Source organism: Electrophorus electricus, chromosome 2, assembly GCF_013358815.1.
Source record: "Electrophorus electricus isolate fEleEle1 chromosome 2, fEleEle1.pri, whole genome shotgun sequence".
NCBI lineage: Eukaryota > Metazoa > Chordata > Actinopteri > Gymnotiformes > Gymnotidae > Electrophorus > Electrophorus electricus.
Genome location: NC_049536.1, coordinates 10,250,828 through 10,266,850, shown reverse-complemented (window position 1 = coordinate 10,266,850; position 16,023 = coordinate 10,250,828). Strand labels below are relative to the sequence as shown.

The following is a 16,023-nucleotide window of genomic DNA, read 5'->3' as shown; positions in this document are numbered from 1 at the left end:
ATTACAACAGCTAAAATCAGTACAGCAACTATATCAACACAACGGACATTGAGTACTGAGAAAACAAAAGGAACAACTACCCAAGTGGTTACGTCTAGGTCATCAACTGAAAAAACAAGTGGAAAGTCTACTGTTGTGACCACAAAGCCATCTACAACTACAACTACAACTACAGGAACATCCCATGTATCAATTACAACACCTAAAATCAGTACAGCAACTATATCAACACAGCAAACATTGACTACTGGGATAACTACAAAAGTAACAATTAACACAAAGCCCATAACTGTTATAACTGGTTCAGATATAACTACAACCTCTCCTCAGACATCTATCCCACAAGTTACAACTACTGTAACAACAGGAACACCACATGTATCTACTTCCTCACCTAGAAGTCCAATCACCACAATGTGTTTTTGTATAATAAATGGGAAGCACTATCAACCAGGTCAGTTATTCACATTATAAAACTTGGTAGACATTGATATTTGAACAATGGTTCAAAACTAAACTATTTAGCTATTACAATGTAATTAAAACTTTAAGATGTCTTTGTTTTGTTTAATTGTTGTCCTTTTGAAAAATAAGTTTATTTTTCAAATCAGCTTATCTCATTCCTTACAGGAGAAACAATATTGAACAAGACTGACATTGGATCAGGTATTTGTCTGACCATGAATTGTTCAGCTAGATGTGAAATTCAAAACACAACAGAACTGTGTGGACAGACATCCCCTTCACCCACTCCATACTATGATTGTCCACCGTGGGAAGTAAATGTGAGTAATAAACAGATTTGCTAATATACATATAATGGAGAAAGGTAGCAGAGGTTGTTAGCAGTGTTAACCTTTACAATGTAATTTATTCATGATTTTAGAGCTTTGATGAAAATCACGATGGAGCGATCACGAGACAGATGCTTATGCTGAGAAGAGCAAGATTTATTAAGGGCAAATTCATAAACAGAGTTTATGGTCCAGGGCCATAGAGCCAATGCGGAGAGTATGGGAATACAATGTAAAACACAGCACAAAACAGGCTATAACAAAATAACAATAACACAAGCAATCACAGACAAGACATGGATTAACCACTATCACAGGCAGAGCACATGCGCACATACAAAAGAGGCATAGAATCACCAACAAGACTAAACAAACACAGGGTATATATACATACCATAATGAGCATTAAACAACACAGATGATAGAAATCAAAGGCAGGGAAACTTAAACAAGGGGCGGAAAAACACTGACGCAAAGCAAAATAAAGACCTGAGACAGCGTAACCATGACTACAGGACGCTAGGGAGGGGCCAATCATGACAATAATTTATAGATTTCTTTGTGTCCAATGAAAGATAATTCCAACTCAAAAAAAAAAACAAATTTTGTGTTTGTTTGTTCTTTCTAACTATATTAAAACAGGATCTTTATCTTTAGTTTACAGTAGCACTGCAAGTAAAAGTATTGCATTGTGTGATAGTTCTTTAAATAATGAATGCTTTTTCATGGCAGACAAATGAGACCTTTATGCTTGAGACCTGTAACTGCACCATGGCCAGGTGCATTGAAGACAACATTATAGAGATCATCCCTTATGAGTGTCCACCTCTTCAAAACATCACCTGTTCAAATAAGAAGAAACCAGTGTCTGTGCTTGATAAGAATCATTGCTGTTATGAACAAGCCTGTGACTGTAAGTAAAGGAAGATTCATAACACATAGCAAGTTCATAACACAGATATTATAACACATCTGACATACGCAGCAATAAAGAATTTAGCACTCGTGACCTACATTTTAGCTGAATTCAAATCCAATGCACATTCTCTGCAATTACACAGACAGCTCAGTACAGGTCAGTAATATACAAAATACTAAATATGTGCTGTACAACTAGACTCAGAGCCTGATACAATTAATTAGATTTATTAAATGTATAAGAACACATACATTATACATACATCACATACATGACCACTATCATCTATCACAGATGGTATGAACTTTGTGTACAGAACGTGTATATTACATGACAAAAACGTTCTTTTCATCAAATGGTATTGAAGTTATATTTTGCATTATACTTTCAAGTGAAAAACAAATGCAAAAAGTCAGGTAAAGAAGGCCATCTATTTTCCATCCTAGGCATTTGTGAAGGCTGGGGAGACCCTCACTATATAACGTTTGATGGACTCTTCTATAGTCATCAAGGAAACTGCACTTATGTTTTAATGGAGGAAATCAGACCTAAACACCATTTGAAAATCTACATTGACAATGTCAAATGTGACCCCCGTGAGCCCGTGTCCTGCCCCAGGGCAATCATTGTGCACTATAACCATATTGTAATCACACTGAAAAACAACAACCTTGTAGGAGCTGCAAACCTGGAGGTAAGAGTTAACTTTAGTGGAACCTCTGTGCATAAGTTTATGAATGCTTTTCTTATAGTTGTGAACAAAAGGATGTGACTATTCTATGTCTCTTTTTTTTATTCATTCAACAACATACTGCATTCATTATAAAACAAAAAGTGGTATATTTTAATACTTTTCTGTTGTTTTTAACTTACACAGGCTTCAATAGGTCATAAGGTATTAAGATTACCTTTCGCACAAAATGGCATGAGTGTGGTGAGCTCAGGTGTGAACCTGATTCTGGAGATTCCACCGCTCCAGGTTGTAGTAACATTTGGAGTTACTGGTTTTAGTCTCTTCCTGCCATTCCAGTATTTTGGGAATAACACACAGGGACATTGTGGTATGGAAATATGTTTGCATTTACTTTTATGATATTTAGCAGATGTTCTTATTCAGAGTTACTTACAAAGATGTTTAGTTGTCAATTTGTACTAGCTATGTACTAGCTAAGAAATTAGAAGCAGCTAAGAAAAGTATCCTCAGCTATACTTAGCTAGTACTAATAGGTTAGATTCCTAAAATATCCTTAAATTAATATATACTAGCAGAAGGAAGAGTGCATTGTGGACTTACCTATGACAGGTACCTGCAACAACAACCAGGCTGATGACTGCATGCTACCAGGGGGGAAACTTGTTGATAACTGTGAAGTAATGGCAGACTACTGGCCAGCTAATGATCTGTACAACACAGACTGCCCTGTGCCAGCACTTGTGCCCACCCCTCCACCCACAAAACCTTCATGTCCATCCAACCCTGTATGTGAGCTGCTCAAGAGCAAGTGAGTAGCTATTCAGTTCTGCCAGTGTCTTGTTTGTTATAAGTAGCATGTCATGTGGTGATTGATCAGGACATCAACTGTATTATCAAGAAAATACACACATACACACATGAATGCATGCACACACATACACAAATGACATAACATCATGTCATATTTGGTACACACTGCAAAAATGACTCTCTAGAAACTAAAATACTTTAAAATCTAGATTAATATTAAATAAAAAATAAACATCTACCCACTTAAAACATTAAAACGCTAATTTAAAAATCCTCTCTGGATAAAGCTAAATTGCATCGATCCCTCACCAGTTTTAGCAATATAGTGTTTTTTAAAATTATTTCCTGCATTTTTGTTTGACTTACTCGTGCAACCTTCGGATACAACAGACACTGCTTGATATTAATCATCACTGCACAAACATCATTTTGGATCATCCCTTAGACTTCAGCCAGCTACCTCTGGAACCGAGACTGGTTCTTAAACACATCACAGTTCCCCACCATCAGGAAGTGAAATGGGGGCAGTGGTTAATGTAATTGACTTGTAATCAAAAGCCTGCTAGTTCAAAACCCATCGCTGCCAAGTTGCCACTGCTGGGCCACTGAACAAGGCCCTTAACCCTTAATTTCTCAAAGCTGTACTCAGTCATGATTATAAGGGTTTTTTTGGGTAAAAGCATCAGCTAGATGCTGTAAATGTAAATCACAGGCCCCCAGTTATACATCATCAATGATGTTTCTAATCCTTGCCATAGACTTTTCACCCTCCTTCCACCTGGCAGGTGTTACACCCTCCACTTTCACATCTCTTCCTGAGGCTGTGACCCCGCTGAGCTCTACACTGGCACTTTAACTGCACTGTTACATTATTTTATCTCCCAATACCATTGGTATTAAATGGTGGAACAAGTATTACAATGAACACTCTCTTTCTTGTTTAATAGAACCTTAACACTGCAATGCTTTTGGGGAAAACGCTCCTTGGTCATAGTTCAAGACCTTTTACTGTGCCACTTATGAACACTACAAGCTCACATGAAGGAGAGCCTAGAATCTCTCTTGAAATAAGAATGCAAAAGAAGGCATACAAATGCTTAAAATAATCTAGAAAAAGAACAAAAAAAAGAAGACTGTTTTCCTGAAACAGGAACTTCTGATGTTTCTAACATGGCTTTAATTCGCAACTTGGTCATGTGTTTTTTCCTATCCATGTGAAGTATATTGGAACTGATTTCACTATCCTCTTTCATTTTTCTTTTTTCTACAGCTTGTTTAAAGACTGTCATCCCTTCGTCTCCCCTGACAACTACTTCAAGGGCTGTCAATTTGACAGTTGTCATATGATAAACCCTGCTGCAGTGTGCATCAGTCTACAGACCTATGCCTTAGCCTGCTCCCAGTCTGGCATCTGTTTGCACTGGAGAAACCATACTGACCTGTGTGGTAAAGCTCACTAGTCATATACAGCGTGCAGTTTTAATAACATGTATTCAGCAACTTTCTGATTGACACTTACTGAAAATAGCTGCAAAGTTCTTTGAAAGCATATAAGAAATAACAAGCCTGTTGTTCCTCAGCTGTTCAGTGTCCAGGTAACAAAGTCTACAAACCTTGTGGACCTGCTCACCAGCCTTCCTGCCAGGACAGGTGTACTGTTATATTTATATTGAATTTAACAGCTCACAGTTCTTCCCCTCACTGTGTATTGAGTTGCAAACTAAAGGTGTTAAACATGTCTTTTACAAGCCTTATCTCAAGTGGCTGAGTATGTTAATGTAGCTATAGGCACACATATTTGGCTAGGTGGGAAGGGCTGAAATATTGGCTGATAGGTCAATTTTGTTATGTCAGACTGTTAAAGAACTCTTGTATACATATTGTTTTAATTAATGTCAAACAATTAATGAGAAAATTTATATTCTGTACCATTTTTAGTTACAGGCTTGATGAGCATACTATGAATGTGACTACTGAGGGTTGCTTCTGTCCTGATGGAACGTTGCTGTTTAACAAGGAATCCAGACTGTGTGTTAAAAAGTGTGGTGAGTGAATAGCCTGTGCTTCTTATCTGATCTCACTGAATGCACATAAAGTCGCCCATAAAGTGACTACATGATGCAAAGAATTCTGAGTGAAATGTGATTTTATAAGTGTGTGTGTGCTTGATGAAAAGAGTATTCCTTTAGTAGGTGTACTGATTTTAATAGAAAACAGTTTCGACTCCAAATTGTTTTTGGAGTTTGCAATGTTTGTATGTTGGTATAGATCTATAAAACCAGAGTTATCGACTGTGGACTCCTATGCAGTAATCTTTTATCTCTGTATGTGCACTGTAACAGTATTAACCAGATATGTCACAGTATTTGATAGGTTCATAATTATAGCATGGTAATATTTGCCTCATTGTTTGTCTCTGCCTTTGCAGGATGCCTAGACCCATATGGCCAAGCACGTGAGGTACATTCACTTCATTCATTTGAGACTAGTGCTGGCTGACAAACCAATATAACATTATTTTCTTGTTTTCAATGTCAGCCCAGAGAGGAATTCCAGTATGGCTGTCAAGATTGTGTTTGTGATGCGTCAACTATAGCTGTGAGCTGTAAACCAAAGCAGTGCTCAAACAGCAACCAAGTAACCTGCAGTGAACCAGGCTTCGTTCCACTCAATGTGACAGACCCCTCAGATGCATGCTGCACCATAGTCTTCTGCCGTAAGACCTCATACTTTAGACTCACCTTATCCAGTTCATCAGCTAATTATCAATGTCTTTGTGATCCATTGTGCTGGGCTGGAGAACTCAAAACCATGCCAAGCAGGGAGGAATAGCACAAAATTGTTTTTATGCAATTATTCATGTTAACCAACTTTTAATATTTTGCCCGTGATATACTTTTAAGGTACTGTTGTATTGTTCATTTACTAAATGTATTCATAGCAAAATGTCTCACACAATACAAATATGCTCTTTCAGTTTCACTACAATACTTATAGACTTGTTTTTGACTTTAGAATATATTTCATAGTATTTTTCTGCAATTTCTGTATTGAATTCTATCTATGGCACCAACTGTACCAGGCAGAAATAGTTAATTTTAGGTGTAAGATTGTATTTCACAATAAAATCCATGACCTCTTTTTCTTGCTCTCCACTGTTTCTTCTAGACTGTGACATCAGAACCTGCCCCAATGTAGAAGAGAAGTGCAAAATTGGTTATATTCCTGTCCTCCAAGTACCTGAAGGAAAATGCTGCCCTGAACTCATATGTGGTATTAATATCTAGCACAGATATTTCTCAGCTTCTTCCTTTCACATAATCACATTACCAGTTGTTTTCGCTATTACTTTTTTCTGTTTGTGACTGATCATGCTGTGTAATTTTATGTTGTTCCAGAGCCCAAGAAAGTCTGTGTGCACAAAAACATGGAATATCAGGTAACAACTTTGCACTCAAGATGCCACCCACATTAATAATATTCAACATTTTTGTTTGTTTTTGATACTATTGTAATGTTCTCTGTGATTCCACTTTATTTCCAGCCTGGTACCACAATCCCTGTGGTGGACTGCCAGGAGTGTAGCTGTACCTGGGAAGTGGATCCAAACACTGAGTTGCACAAGATCCGCTGTGAATTTGTGCATTGTAATGAGGAGTGTGAGCCAGTGAGTATTGCATAGCTTTCTTTATATTGTACACATCTCATATAGTCCTTTCACAAAAACTCCATGTTATTTAGTTATATATTATAGGTGCCTTGTTTGGACACCAAAGCTGTCTCTGTACACATTATTAAACTATGATGGATTAAACTGGACTCAACATAGTTGCCAGTCAGTGTCCTGATTGTGCCATAAATCAAAATATATGTGAATAAAGACAGACACTTGTGTTCTTTTCCACAAGTCACTGAAATGGGAAAGGTGTTTGCATAGGTACAATCTATGGCAGTTTTATCATATATTTAAACGTTTCGATAATTGCTGTTCTTTTTAATCCACCAACATTACCCTAATATTTGTACTTGACTCTACCTCTGCCTTTCAGGGATATGAGTATGTGGAATCATCCTCTGAATGCTGTGGCAAGTGTGTGCAATCCAAGTGCATCTTTAACCACAATGGCACCACACGCATGTTGCAGGTAAATGTCAAGCAGTCAGCCTAGAATACTCTGCACATAGCAACTGTACAAGATGTTCCTAATATGAAGTATGTTATATTTTTGCACCTGAAAAAGTCAGGTTTTTACTTGAGTGGGATACTGCATTGAAAAAAATATAGATTTACCAGTTCCAAGCCTCCAACATTTATTTTTTACATCTCCAAAAAATAGACAACATTTAAGGGAACATTTGAGCTTTTGAGGGTTTCCAAACTGTTGTTGTTTATTTGTGGATGATGTAGCATTCTCGCAATGTAGTGACTGGAATCATATCTCTTTCTGTGTAGAGTGGAGCAAAATGGGCCCCTAAAAACACAGGTTGTAACTGGTTCATCTGCACATACATTGGTGGAGAGTACATTACTACAAGCTACAAGACACAGTGCCCTCTTCTGAACATCGACAACTGCGAACCTGTAAATATAACACACACACGTACACGTACAACTTGAGCAATTGAGCAGGGTTGCTCAGGGTCCCAACAGTGGCGGGGCTTGAACAAGCAACCTTTCAATTACAAGTCAAGCACCTTAACCACTGAACAAATCTAAAAAAAATAGTTAACAGTTACTTGGATTTAATGAAACACATGGCATAGAATCAGTGCCCACTTTCTTTAGGAGAATTTGAATTTCCCCATTTACTAAGCATTATTCCTAGTAATAATGCATTCTTGGCTGTTCTTTGTCCAATTAATAAAAATGACTTTCATAATAAATTATTGTAAATGGTTGTGTGAGAATGGTAAGTAATCATTGTGGGTATTGGCAATAATCATTGACAAAGAACTTCCTACAAATTGCAATGTGATACAATGCAATGGAATATGAGTGTATTGGTTATTTGGGATTACTGTGTGGCCACACAGCAGAACAAATGTGATTTTCTGGTCTGATCTTTGATATGCAGGGTACAGTACAGCCTTCATCTGATGGCTGCTGTCAAGTTTGTGAGTATCACTTTACCATAATGTATCTTCTTAAAACTCTGCATCTGACTGATTGCTAGTGTAATATACCAAACATTAATATACCAAAACCATTCAGCTTAAATATAAATTGTGTTTCTGTCATCAGGTGTGGAAAAGGAAAAGGGATGTAAAGTACAGACCACAACTGATTACATAAATCACAATAGCTGCATATCAAATTTCACTGTGGAACAGACACATTGTCAGGGTGACTGCAACAGCTACAGCAAGTGAGAGCACAAACACATATGCGCACACACACACCAGCACACACTCTCATATGCACACATATCTATACACATCACCCACTAACATCTATCTATCTATCTATCTATCTATCTATCTATCTATCTATCTATCTATCTATCTATCTATCTATCTATCTATCTATCTATCTATCTATCTATCTATCTATCTATCTATCTATCTATTTCAGGTACTCTGAGCTGGATTCTTCCACCTGTAGCTGCTGCCAGGCTACCCACACCAGTAACCGTACAGTGACCCTGAACTGTATGAATGGAGATACAGTAACACACACCTATGTCCATGTGGAGGGGTGCAGCTGTAACCATACTAAGTGTCATGCAAGCAACACTTAGCCTGCACCACATATAGGAGATACCCACCTTAGCTCCGGTCTCCTTTTAAGTATCTACTGTGCCTGCAGTGTCATAGTGAAACTGTCATGGAAAACCCATGGTTTTGATCACCCTGCTATGTATTTCTCCACCAAATGTTTTTAGAAGATTTCAAGTGGTTTATTTAGATGATTTTTTCTGAGATGTTTTTTTGAAAGAGTGGAATGCTTTGCTTTTTATTCTTATAATTGTAACTGTTTAAATAAAATGCAGTGTGAAAAGTAGTTATAATATCTTGATTTTCCTCTGAGTAAAAAAAAAAAGTGTCTAGCCACAGAGAATATATCCATGTTTTCAACATAAAGCAAAAGCAAAGTAAATACATGATTAAATCTGGGAGTAAAGAACATTTCATTTGAAATATTTCAGGGTTTGTCATGTATTACAAGAATGTGCAAAAGATTATGGATTATCATTAGGGTAGTTTGTTATTCCAGTCATCAGAATTCAAAGCTTGGTAGTGTTCCATTAAAATGTCTAAAATGGTGTACATGATGGGAAAAAAATATATATATAGAAAATTACATTATTCAGTAGTTATCTAGTATCTTAACACAGAGGTTAGCAAATAATTTACTTAACTAGGAAAACCTAATAAAACATTAGAGGTTACATAATAATATAGGGTAGAACCTCCAAGCTATGTGTTAGACACAAACAATAGGCTGAGAAAAACAGATAAATTTTGTTAAATCATTTGCTAACAATAATATGCTTGGAGCAATTTTGAGATAAGGATGCTAAGCCCTGAAGCAGGAGAGAGTCCCACTGCTTGTGGGTTGAGTGAGTCTTCCATACTGTCAACTCTGCCCTCATTTAAAATACTGCAAGTCAATATCAGCAATGATGAAAAAACTCAAAATATATCTTTTTGCTGCTATGTAATGATCTAGTAAATAGAACCAACCAAGCCATTAGTATGAGGGTTCAAATTCCATATCCTACATTTACACTGTCTACTGAAGATATAAGAAAAAGCACATTTTACATTTTGTAAGCATTAGGTAAAACATACAAAAGAAAAAAACATCCAAAATTTTCAGAACGTATTGGGTAATCTTTAATTGTTCACAGTATTCCAGCATATTGTATTTGAAATGAAACAATGAGGATTATTTAAATATTGTTTAAAGTGTTTCAAGTGTAGTCATAAATATTGTTGAAATGCCTGTTGTATCGGGTTAATATTGAGTAAAATGCTAATTTGCTCTCAAAATGGGGCAAACAATTTGTTGGAAACATTCCTTTGAGATTCAACAACATTCCAAAGGTGCTCTATTGGATTCAGATCTCATGACTGAGGAGGTCATGGTACCAGTTTGATATGACTTGGACATTGTGATATGACCCTTTATTACGCTGGAAGTAATCATTATATTATGGGTGAATTATAGCTATAAATGGCTACACATAGTCAGCAACAACACAGTGACTGAGACAACAACACAGAGACTGGGTCATGCAAGGGATGACTGGTGTTAGGTGCGCCAGTATGTACCAAAACCAATCAGAACTGGTTTTGTTATTTATATTTTTGCAATTTTATCTGTCTTGCCTTCCAATTTAGCCACTGTACAGTTCCCACCCACTAATAACTGACACAGAGAATGACAGGGAGCAGAATAATGCCATGACATCCCATCCAGAGATCAAGACCAATTGGCTCCATTGCACCCCCAGTACAGATGGCAGGATTGGGGCTTTAATCAATGATCTCCCAATGATAAGGTAACCACTTATCTGATGAACCACTTTGGACTCTGCCAGCCCAATTTGGTGATACAAAGCAGGTTGAATCAATCAACTTCACACCTTCCTAGCTTCAGATTGAAAACATTTCAGAGCAGCTTTAGTGTGAAATATTTTCACATTTGGTAGTAATCCAAAGCAATTTAGAATTTTCAGTGTTACAGAGGTATGCATGCATAATGTTAGGAGTCTTGCCCAAGAACTATTGTTATAGCATTGAACACTTACCGGGGTGGGGAGTGAGCCTCAATCACCAAAAGCAGAGGCAGCATTGTTACCCATTACACTATACCAACCGTTAAAGCCCACAGTAGTCTTCTGCTGTTGTAAACTAATCCTCTAAAGGTTCAACTTATACATACATTCTGAGATGCTTTCCTGATCACAAGACTTTAGCCTTCCTGTAAGATCAAACCAGTCTGGCCATTTTCCTCTACTCTCTCATCAACTCTACATTTCCAACCACAGAACAACCACTCACTGGATGTTCTTGGTTTTTTTGTGTAGACTCTAGAGACTGTTGTGTGTCAAAAGTCCAAAAGAGCAAGTTTCTGAAATATTTAAACCAACCTTTGTGGGATTAACAGTCACTGATGTTTCACATGATGAATAAATGAAGCTCTTCATGCACAGCTCCATGACTTTGTGCATTGCACTGCTGCCATGTGGACAATTTAACAGTATTTTAAAGCATTACCAAGTTTAATAGTTTCAGATTGTTTGCAGTTATTGCCTGTTTAAAATCTGCAACCCATATACACCAGAAATTGGGTATCTATCTTGCTTCTTGATATTGTTTTGTATTACTGTAGTAACTCATGTACTAACCCATGTGCCAAACAAAGGATTTGGTCAGGTAATGCACACATAACTGAATACTAAGTAAAAGGTCCATCAAGGTTCTTTTTGTGCCCTAACTTAAAAACAGTAAAACATCAAAGCATGATCAAGAGCACATTTAGCATGGAACATGAAAGATTGTGCATAATATAAGAAAATACAACAACTAGCCTTTTTTTGTGCCTCAAGCAAATTTTCTGCTACACAAAAGAACTAATCAATCAATTTAGATTATGTCTGCCAGTGAAGAAAGTACATTATTAAGACCGTGCACTTTGCACGTTAGCTGAAAGGTTATCCATGAAACAGGACAAATTTAAATTATGTTGATACTCAGTATAATTTTAGATATTTTTATACAAATAATACAAATACAAAAACACACCAAGTTTGCAAATTGTCACCAAGAAACAAATTAAATATGTTTATATTCTTGAATATGTTGAAAGTACTGTAGCATATATTTAAACTTTTATATTAACCCTAGCCCAACAAAAGTAATGGAGCAAAGAGACAAGTAAACTGACTCTAATCTTGCATATCTTCCTCTCTCTACAACAAATAACAATTCTCACTTCATAACAGTGTCTCAAGACCCAATTTCCCAGACCCATATTAAGTGCAAGCCTAGATTAAAAATAACTTCAAATGGCCATTCACTAAATCCACATCCGGGAAACCGGCTGTTTGCATCTGGTTTGTTTGCATGTTTGCATCCTGTTTCCAGAAAACAGGTGTTTGCATACTACCTGAGGAGTGTAGCATATCCTCATATCCTTAACCCTCTAGTAAAATAATTGCTATTTTGGTTAAATAATGTCTGCAGTAATTATGAGTAAGTGAGTAAAGAATAGAAATATTAGCATTTGAAAATGGTGACGTACTAATCCGTTAAAAAAATTATTTGAATACATGGAACCGAGCAAAAGTAAATAGTTACTGCTCACTTCATGCTACACATCGAAAGGCCTCCCTAATGGGTGTTGCAGTGATGTGATTAGAATCAGCATGATTCGCCTGCAGCTTGTAGCAAATGTCAGGAGGTGATTCATAGTTGTGGTAACTTAGGTTAGTGCCTGGGCTATGAGGACCATCTCTGCACCTCTTTTTCCTATACTTCCTGGAGACCTGTGCCATCATCATGTTTTTACTGACAGGTGAATTATTGCCAAAATAAAGTTAAACACTATTTACCACAGGAATTAAATTCTGTACTGTACTTTTTAATGAAAAAAAGGTTGACAGTTGTTACATGCTACACACACATGCCCCAACCTGTGTTGGTATAACATTGAAGTTACACATCAGTGGTGAATAGAAAATTAGTTAAACACTCAGGTATTAGAAAGTTTACCTAAACCATATGTGATGTTAAACAAAAGCCTCAAATATTTGTTTTATCAAAAAAAAAAAAAAGCACAGACAATATAATAACGTTGTTGGTCGTCAGCCAAGATCCACCCTGACATGAGAATTACTGTTTAACCTAAGAAAGTTTCCATATAAAAATCACCGTAGAGGAACAGGTCCATGAAAGAGGAAACAGCAGCCTCGCACGTACAGGGCTGATAATCATGGGAAGGCCAATGACATCTCGAGTATGGATGCTGAGCTGGGTTACGTTGCTAATCATTCTGCAATCATTACAAGGTTGTAAAGAAATTTGAACATTTTAGTTCTTTCTGTCATTGTTTGGATTATACTTGTAAACTGTTAGATATTTAAAAGCTGTTTTGTTTACTCAATATGTATTGGTCTGTAATGGTCTGCTTGACCATTTATGCTCGCAGAGTGTTTCACTCAGATGAAAATAATCTTTGTTTATTCAATTAATATACAGTAATATAAAGTTGTACAGCAAATGTTGGGGAGGAATTTGATGGTCCTAGTACTGTTTTTTCCATTTTTTTTCCTTATGAATTTTTTTTTTTTAAAACTAGTATGGATTAGTTTAGTGCATATCATACTAACTAATTATTAACATAAGGCAACTAAAGTTTTAATACTTAAAGACATATATGTGAGTGTGTGTGTGTGTGTGTGTTACTTAATTGTTACTTCATTTATATATTTGACTTTATAACTTAACTGGGATATACTTTACTTAATTTATTACTATATATTTATTATTAGCTCATGTTTCTTCTGAAATCCATGGGAGGAAGTCAATGCCGTAATAGTGTATCAGTAATTAAGTGTATTCATTTAACTAGGTTACTACAATTTATTACATCATTTATTACTTAGGATAGGTTACAATGTTGATAATAACATTGACATGGCCATTTTAGGATAGGTTAAAATGTTCCAGGCAATTTCTATTAATGAGCCATTGTAAAGTATTAGTGAAGTATTTGATTAATAATCTGAATGGATATTCTCATTTGATCAGGTCATGTTTCTTCTGAAATCCATGGGAGTAAGTCAATGGAGGAGAAGGGAGCAGCATCAGGTATGCCTTTCTAGTGTATATCCCAGTAATTAAGTGCATTAATTTAACCAGGCTACTACAATTTATTACATCATTTATTACTTAGGATAGGTTGCAATGTTGATAATAACACTGACATGGCCATTTTAGGATAGGTTAAAATATTCCAGACAATTTCTATTAATGAGCCATTGTCATGGCCATTCTATGGTAGGTTACAATGTTCTGGAATTTTGCTGATTAATGAGCTATTACAAATAATTTGTGAAGTTCTTGGCCATGACATGGCCATTTTAGGATAGGTTAAAATATTCCAGACAATTTCTATTAATGAGTCATTGTCATGGCCATTCTATGGTAGGTTACAATGTTCTGGAATTTTTCTGATTAATGAGCTATTACAAATAATTTGTGAAGTTCTTGGCCATGACATGGCCATTTTAGGATAGGTTAAAATGTTCCAGACAATTTCTATTAATGAGCCATTGTAAAGTATTAGTGAAGTATTTGATTAATAATCTGAATGGATATTCTCATTTGATCAGGTCATGTTTCTTCTGAAATCCATGGGAGTAAGTCAATGGAGGAGAAGGGAGCAGCATCAGGTATGCCTTTCTAGTGTATATCCCAGTAATTAAGTGTATTAATTAACCAGGTTGCTACAATTTATTACTTAGGAGAGGTTACTATAACACAGGCTCAAACCCAGGTCAGATAGGTGATGACACGAACGGCCTACTGGCTGAGCAACCACGCTGTAAAGAGGGTGGGTGCATGTGCTAAACAGTTAGATCGTAGAACTGGTAAAACAAGAAAAGTAAATAACCAAAGCTGGGCAGTAAACCCCAGCCGCTTTGTTGCAATATAACCAAATATCCCCTAGAGCGCTGCAACTATAAAGTTACCTTCGCGTATATCGCCCTTCAAAGGAATGGAGGACGACAAAACCTGAGGAAAAAATTAAACACCAGGCCGAGCGTGGGAAAAGGGAGAACAAAGGACGCCACGGGAAGAATGTCAGTGCCAATGCTCTGAGGAAAACCAAACTAAAACTTCCCAAACAAAACCAGAAAACAGGGAGGAACTGTAATGGCTAAGGGGAGACTTGGGAGAGAGACAGATTTGAGGGGGAAAACTGAAAAGGGGAGGAGACGTGTAAAAACACGGACACCCTCGCAGCGCAGAAGCGAGGTGTAGCACAAGGGCTCACAGACCTCAATACCCCCAAGTTACCCGCTAGGTGCTTGGCTCAGAACTTTTGCAAAAACCCAGCGCTGACTGATTCGGTCACTTGGCTTATATAGGTCTAGCCCAGCTGCTGGGCATTAAGCTTGATTAGTGGTGTGCCTGACTCCGGCCACCAGAGGGAGGCCTCGGCCTGGCACTGACCCTTACAGTTACAGTGCTGATAATGGACATTGACATGGCCATTTTAGGATAGGTTAAAATGTTCCAGACAATTTCTATTAATGAGCCATTGTAAAGTATTAGTGAAGTATTTGATTAATAATCTGAATGGATATTCTCATTTGATCAGGTCATGGTTCTTCTGAAATCCATGGGAGTAAGTCAATGGAGGAGAAGGGAGCAGCATCAGGTATGCCTTTCTAGTGTATATCCCAGTAATTAAGTGCATTAATTTAACCAGGCTACTACAATTTATTACATCATTTATTACTTAGGATAGGTTACAATGTTGATAATAACACTGACATGGCCATTTTAGGATAGGTTAAAATATTCCAGACAATTTCTATTAATGAGCCATTGTCATGGCCATTCTATGGTAGGTTACCATGTTCTGGAATTTTGCTGATTAATGAGCTATTACAAATAATTTGTGAAGTTCTTGGCCATGACATGGCCATTTTAGGATAGGTTAAAATGTTCCAGACAATTTCTATTAATGAGCCATTGTAAAGTATTAGTGAAGTATTTGATTAATAATCTGAATGGATGTTCTCATTTGATCAGGTCATGTTTCTTCTGAAATCCATGGGAGTACGTCA

General features: G+C 36.8%; 1 protein-coding gene and 1 long non-coding RNA gene across 2 annotated transcripts in view; both read left to right on the top strand.

Moving 5' to 3' along the window:
- The window catches only part of LOC113592070 (mucin-2-like), a 37,545-nt gene extending 28,364 nt beyond the window's left edge, over window positions 1–9,181 (top strand). The window contains exons 29-45 of the mRNA XM_035523718.1: window positions 1,527–1,707; window positions 2,160–2,407; window positions 2,591–2,774; window positions 3,017–3,215; window positions 4,488–4,663; window positions 4,798–4,867; window positions 5,156–5,262; window positions 5,646–5,677; window positions 5,756–5,933; window positions 6,386–6,490; window positions 6,616–6,656; window positions 6,762–6,884; window positions 7,267–7,362; window positions 7,671–7,799; window positions 8,293–8,332; window positions 8,460–8,583; window positions 8,790–9,181. Of these exons, the coding sequence (XP_035379611.1) occupies window positions 1,527–1,707; window positions 2,160–2,407; window positions 2,591–2,774; window positions 3,017–3,215; window positions 4,488–4,663; window positions 4,798–4,867; window positions 5,156–5,262; window positions 5,646–5,677; window positions 5,756–5,933; window positions 6,386–6,490; window positions 6,616–6,656; window positions 6,762–6,884; window positions 7,267–7,362; window positions 7,671–7,799; window positions 8,293–8,332; window positions 8,460–8,583; window positions 8,790–8,955 (2,199 nt within the window). The 3' untranslated portion in view covers window positions 8,956–9,181. The remainder of the gene's footprint in view (window positions 1–1,526; window positions 1,708–2,159; window positions 2,408–2,590; window positions 2,775–3,016; window positions 3,216–4,487; window positions 4,664–4,797; window positions 4,868–5,155; window positions 5,263–5,645; window positions 5,678–5,755; window positions 5,934–6,385; window positions 6,491–6,615; window positions 6,657–6,761; window positions 6,885–7,266; window positions 7,363–7,670; window positions 7,800–8,292; window positions 8,333–8,459; window positions 8,584–8,789) is intronic.
- On the top strand, window positions 209–1,613 carry LOC118240945. Its single transcript, XR_004775730.1, has 3 exons — window positions 209–454; window positions 631–785; window positions 1,527–1,613. It is a non-coding gene; the product is annotated as an uncharacterized LOC118240945 (long non-coding RNA).
- Window positions 9,182–16,023: the final 6,842 nt, after the last annotated feature.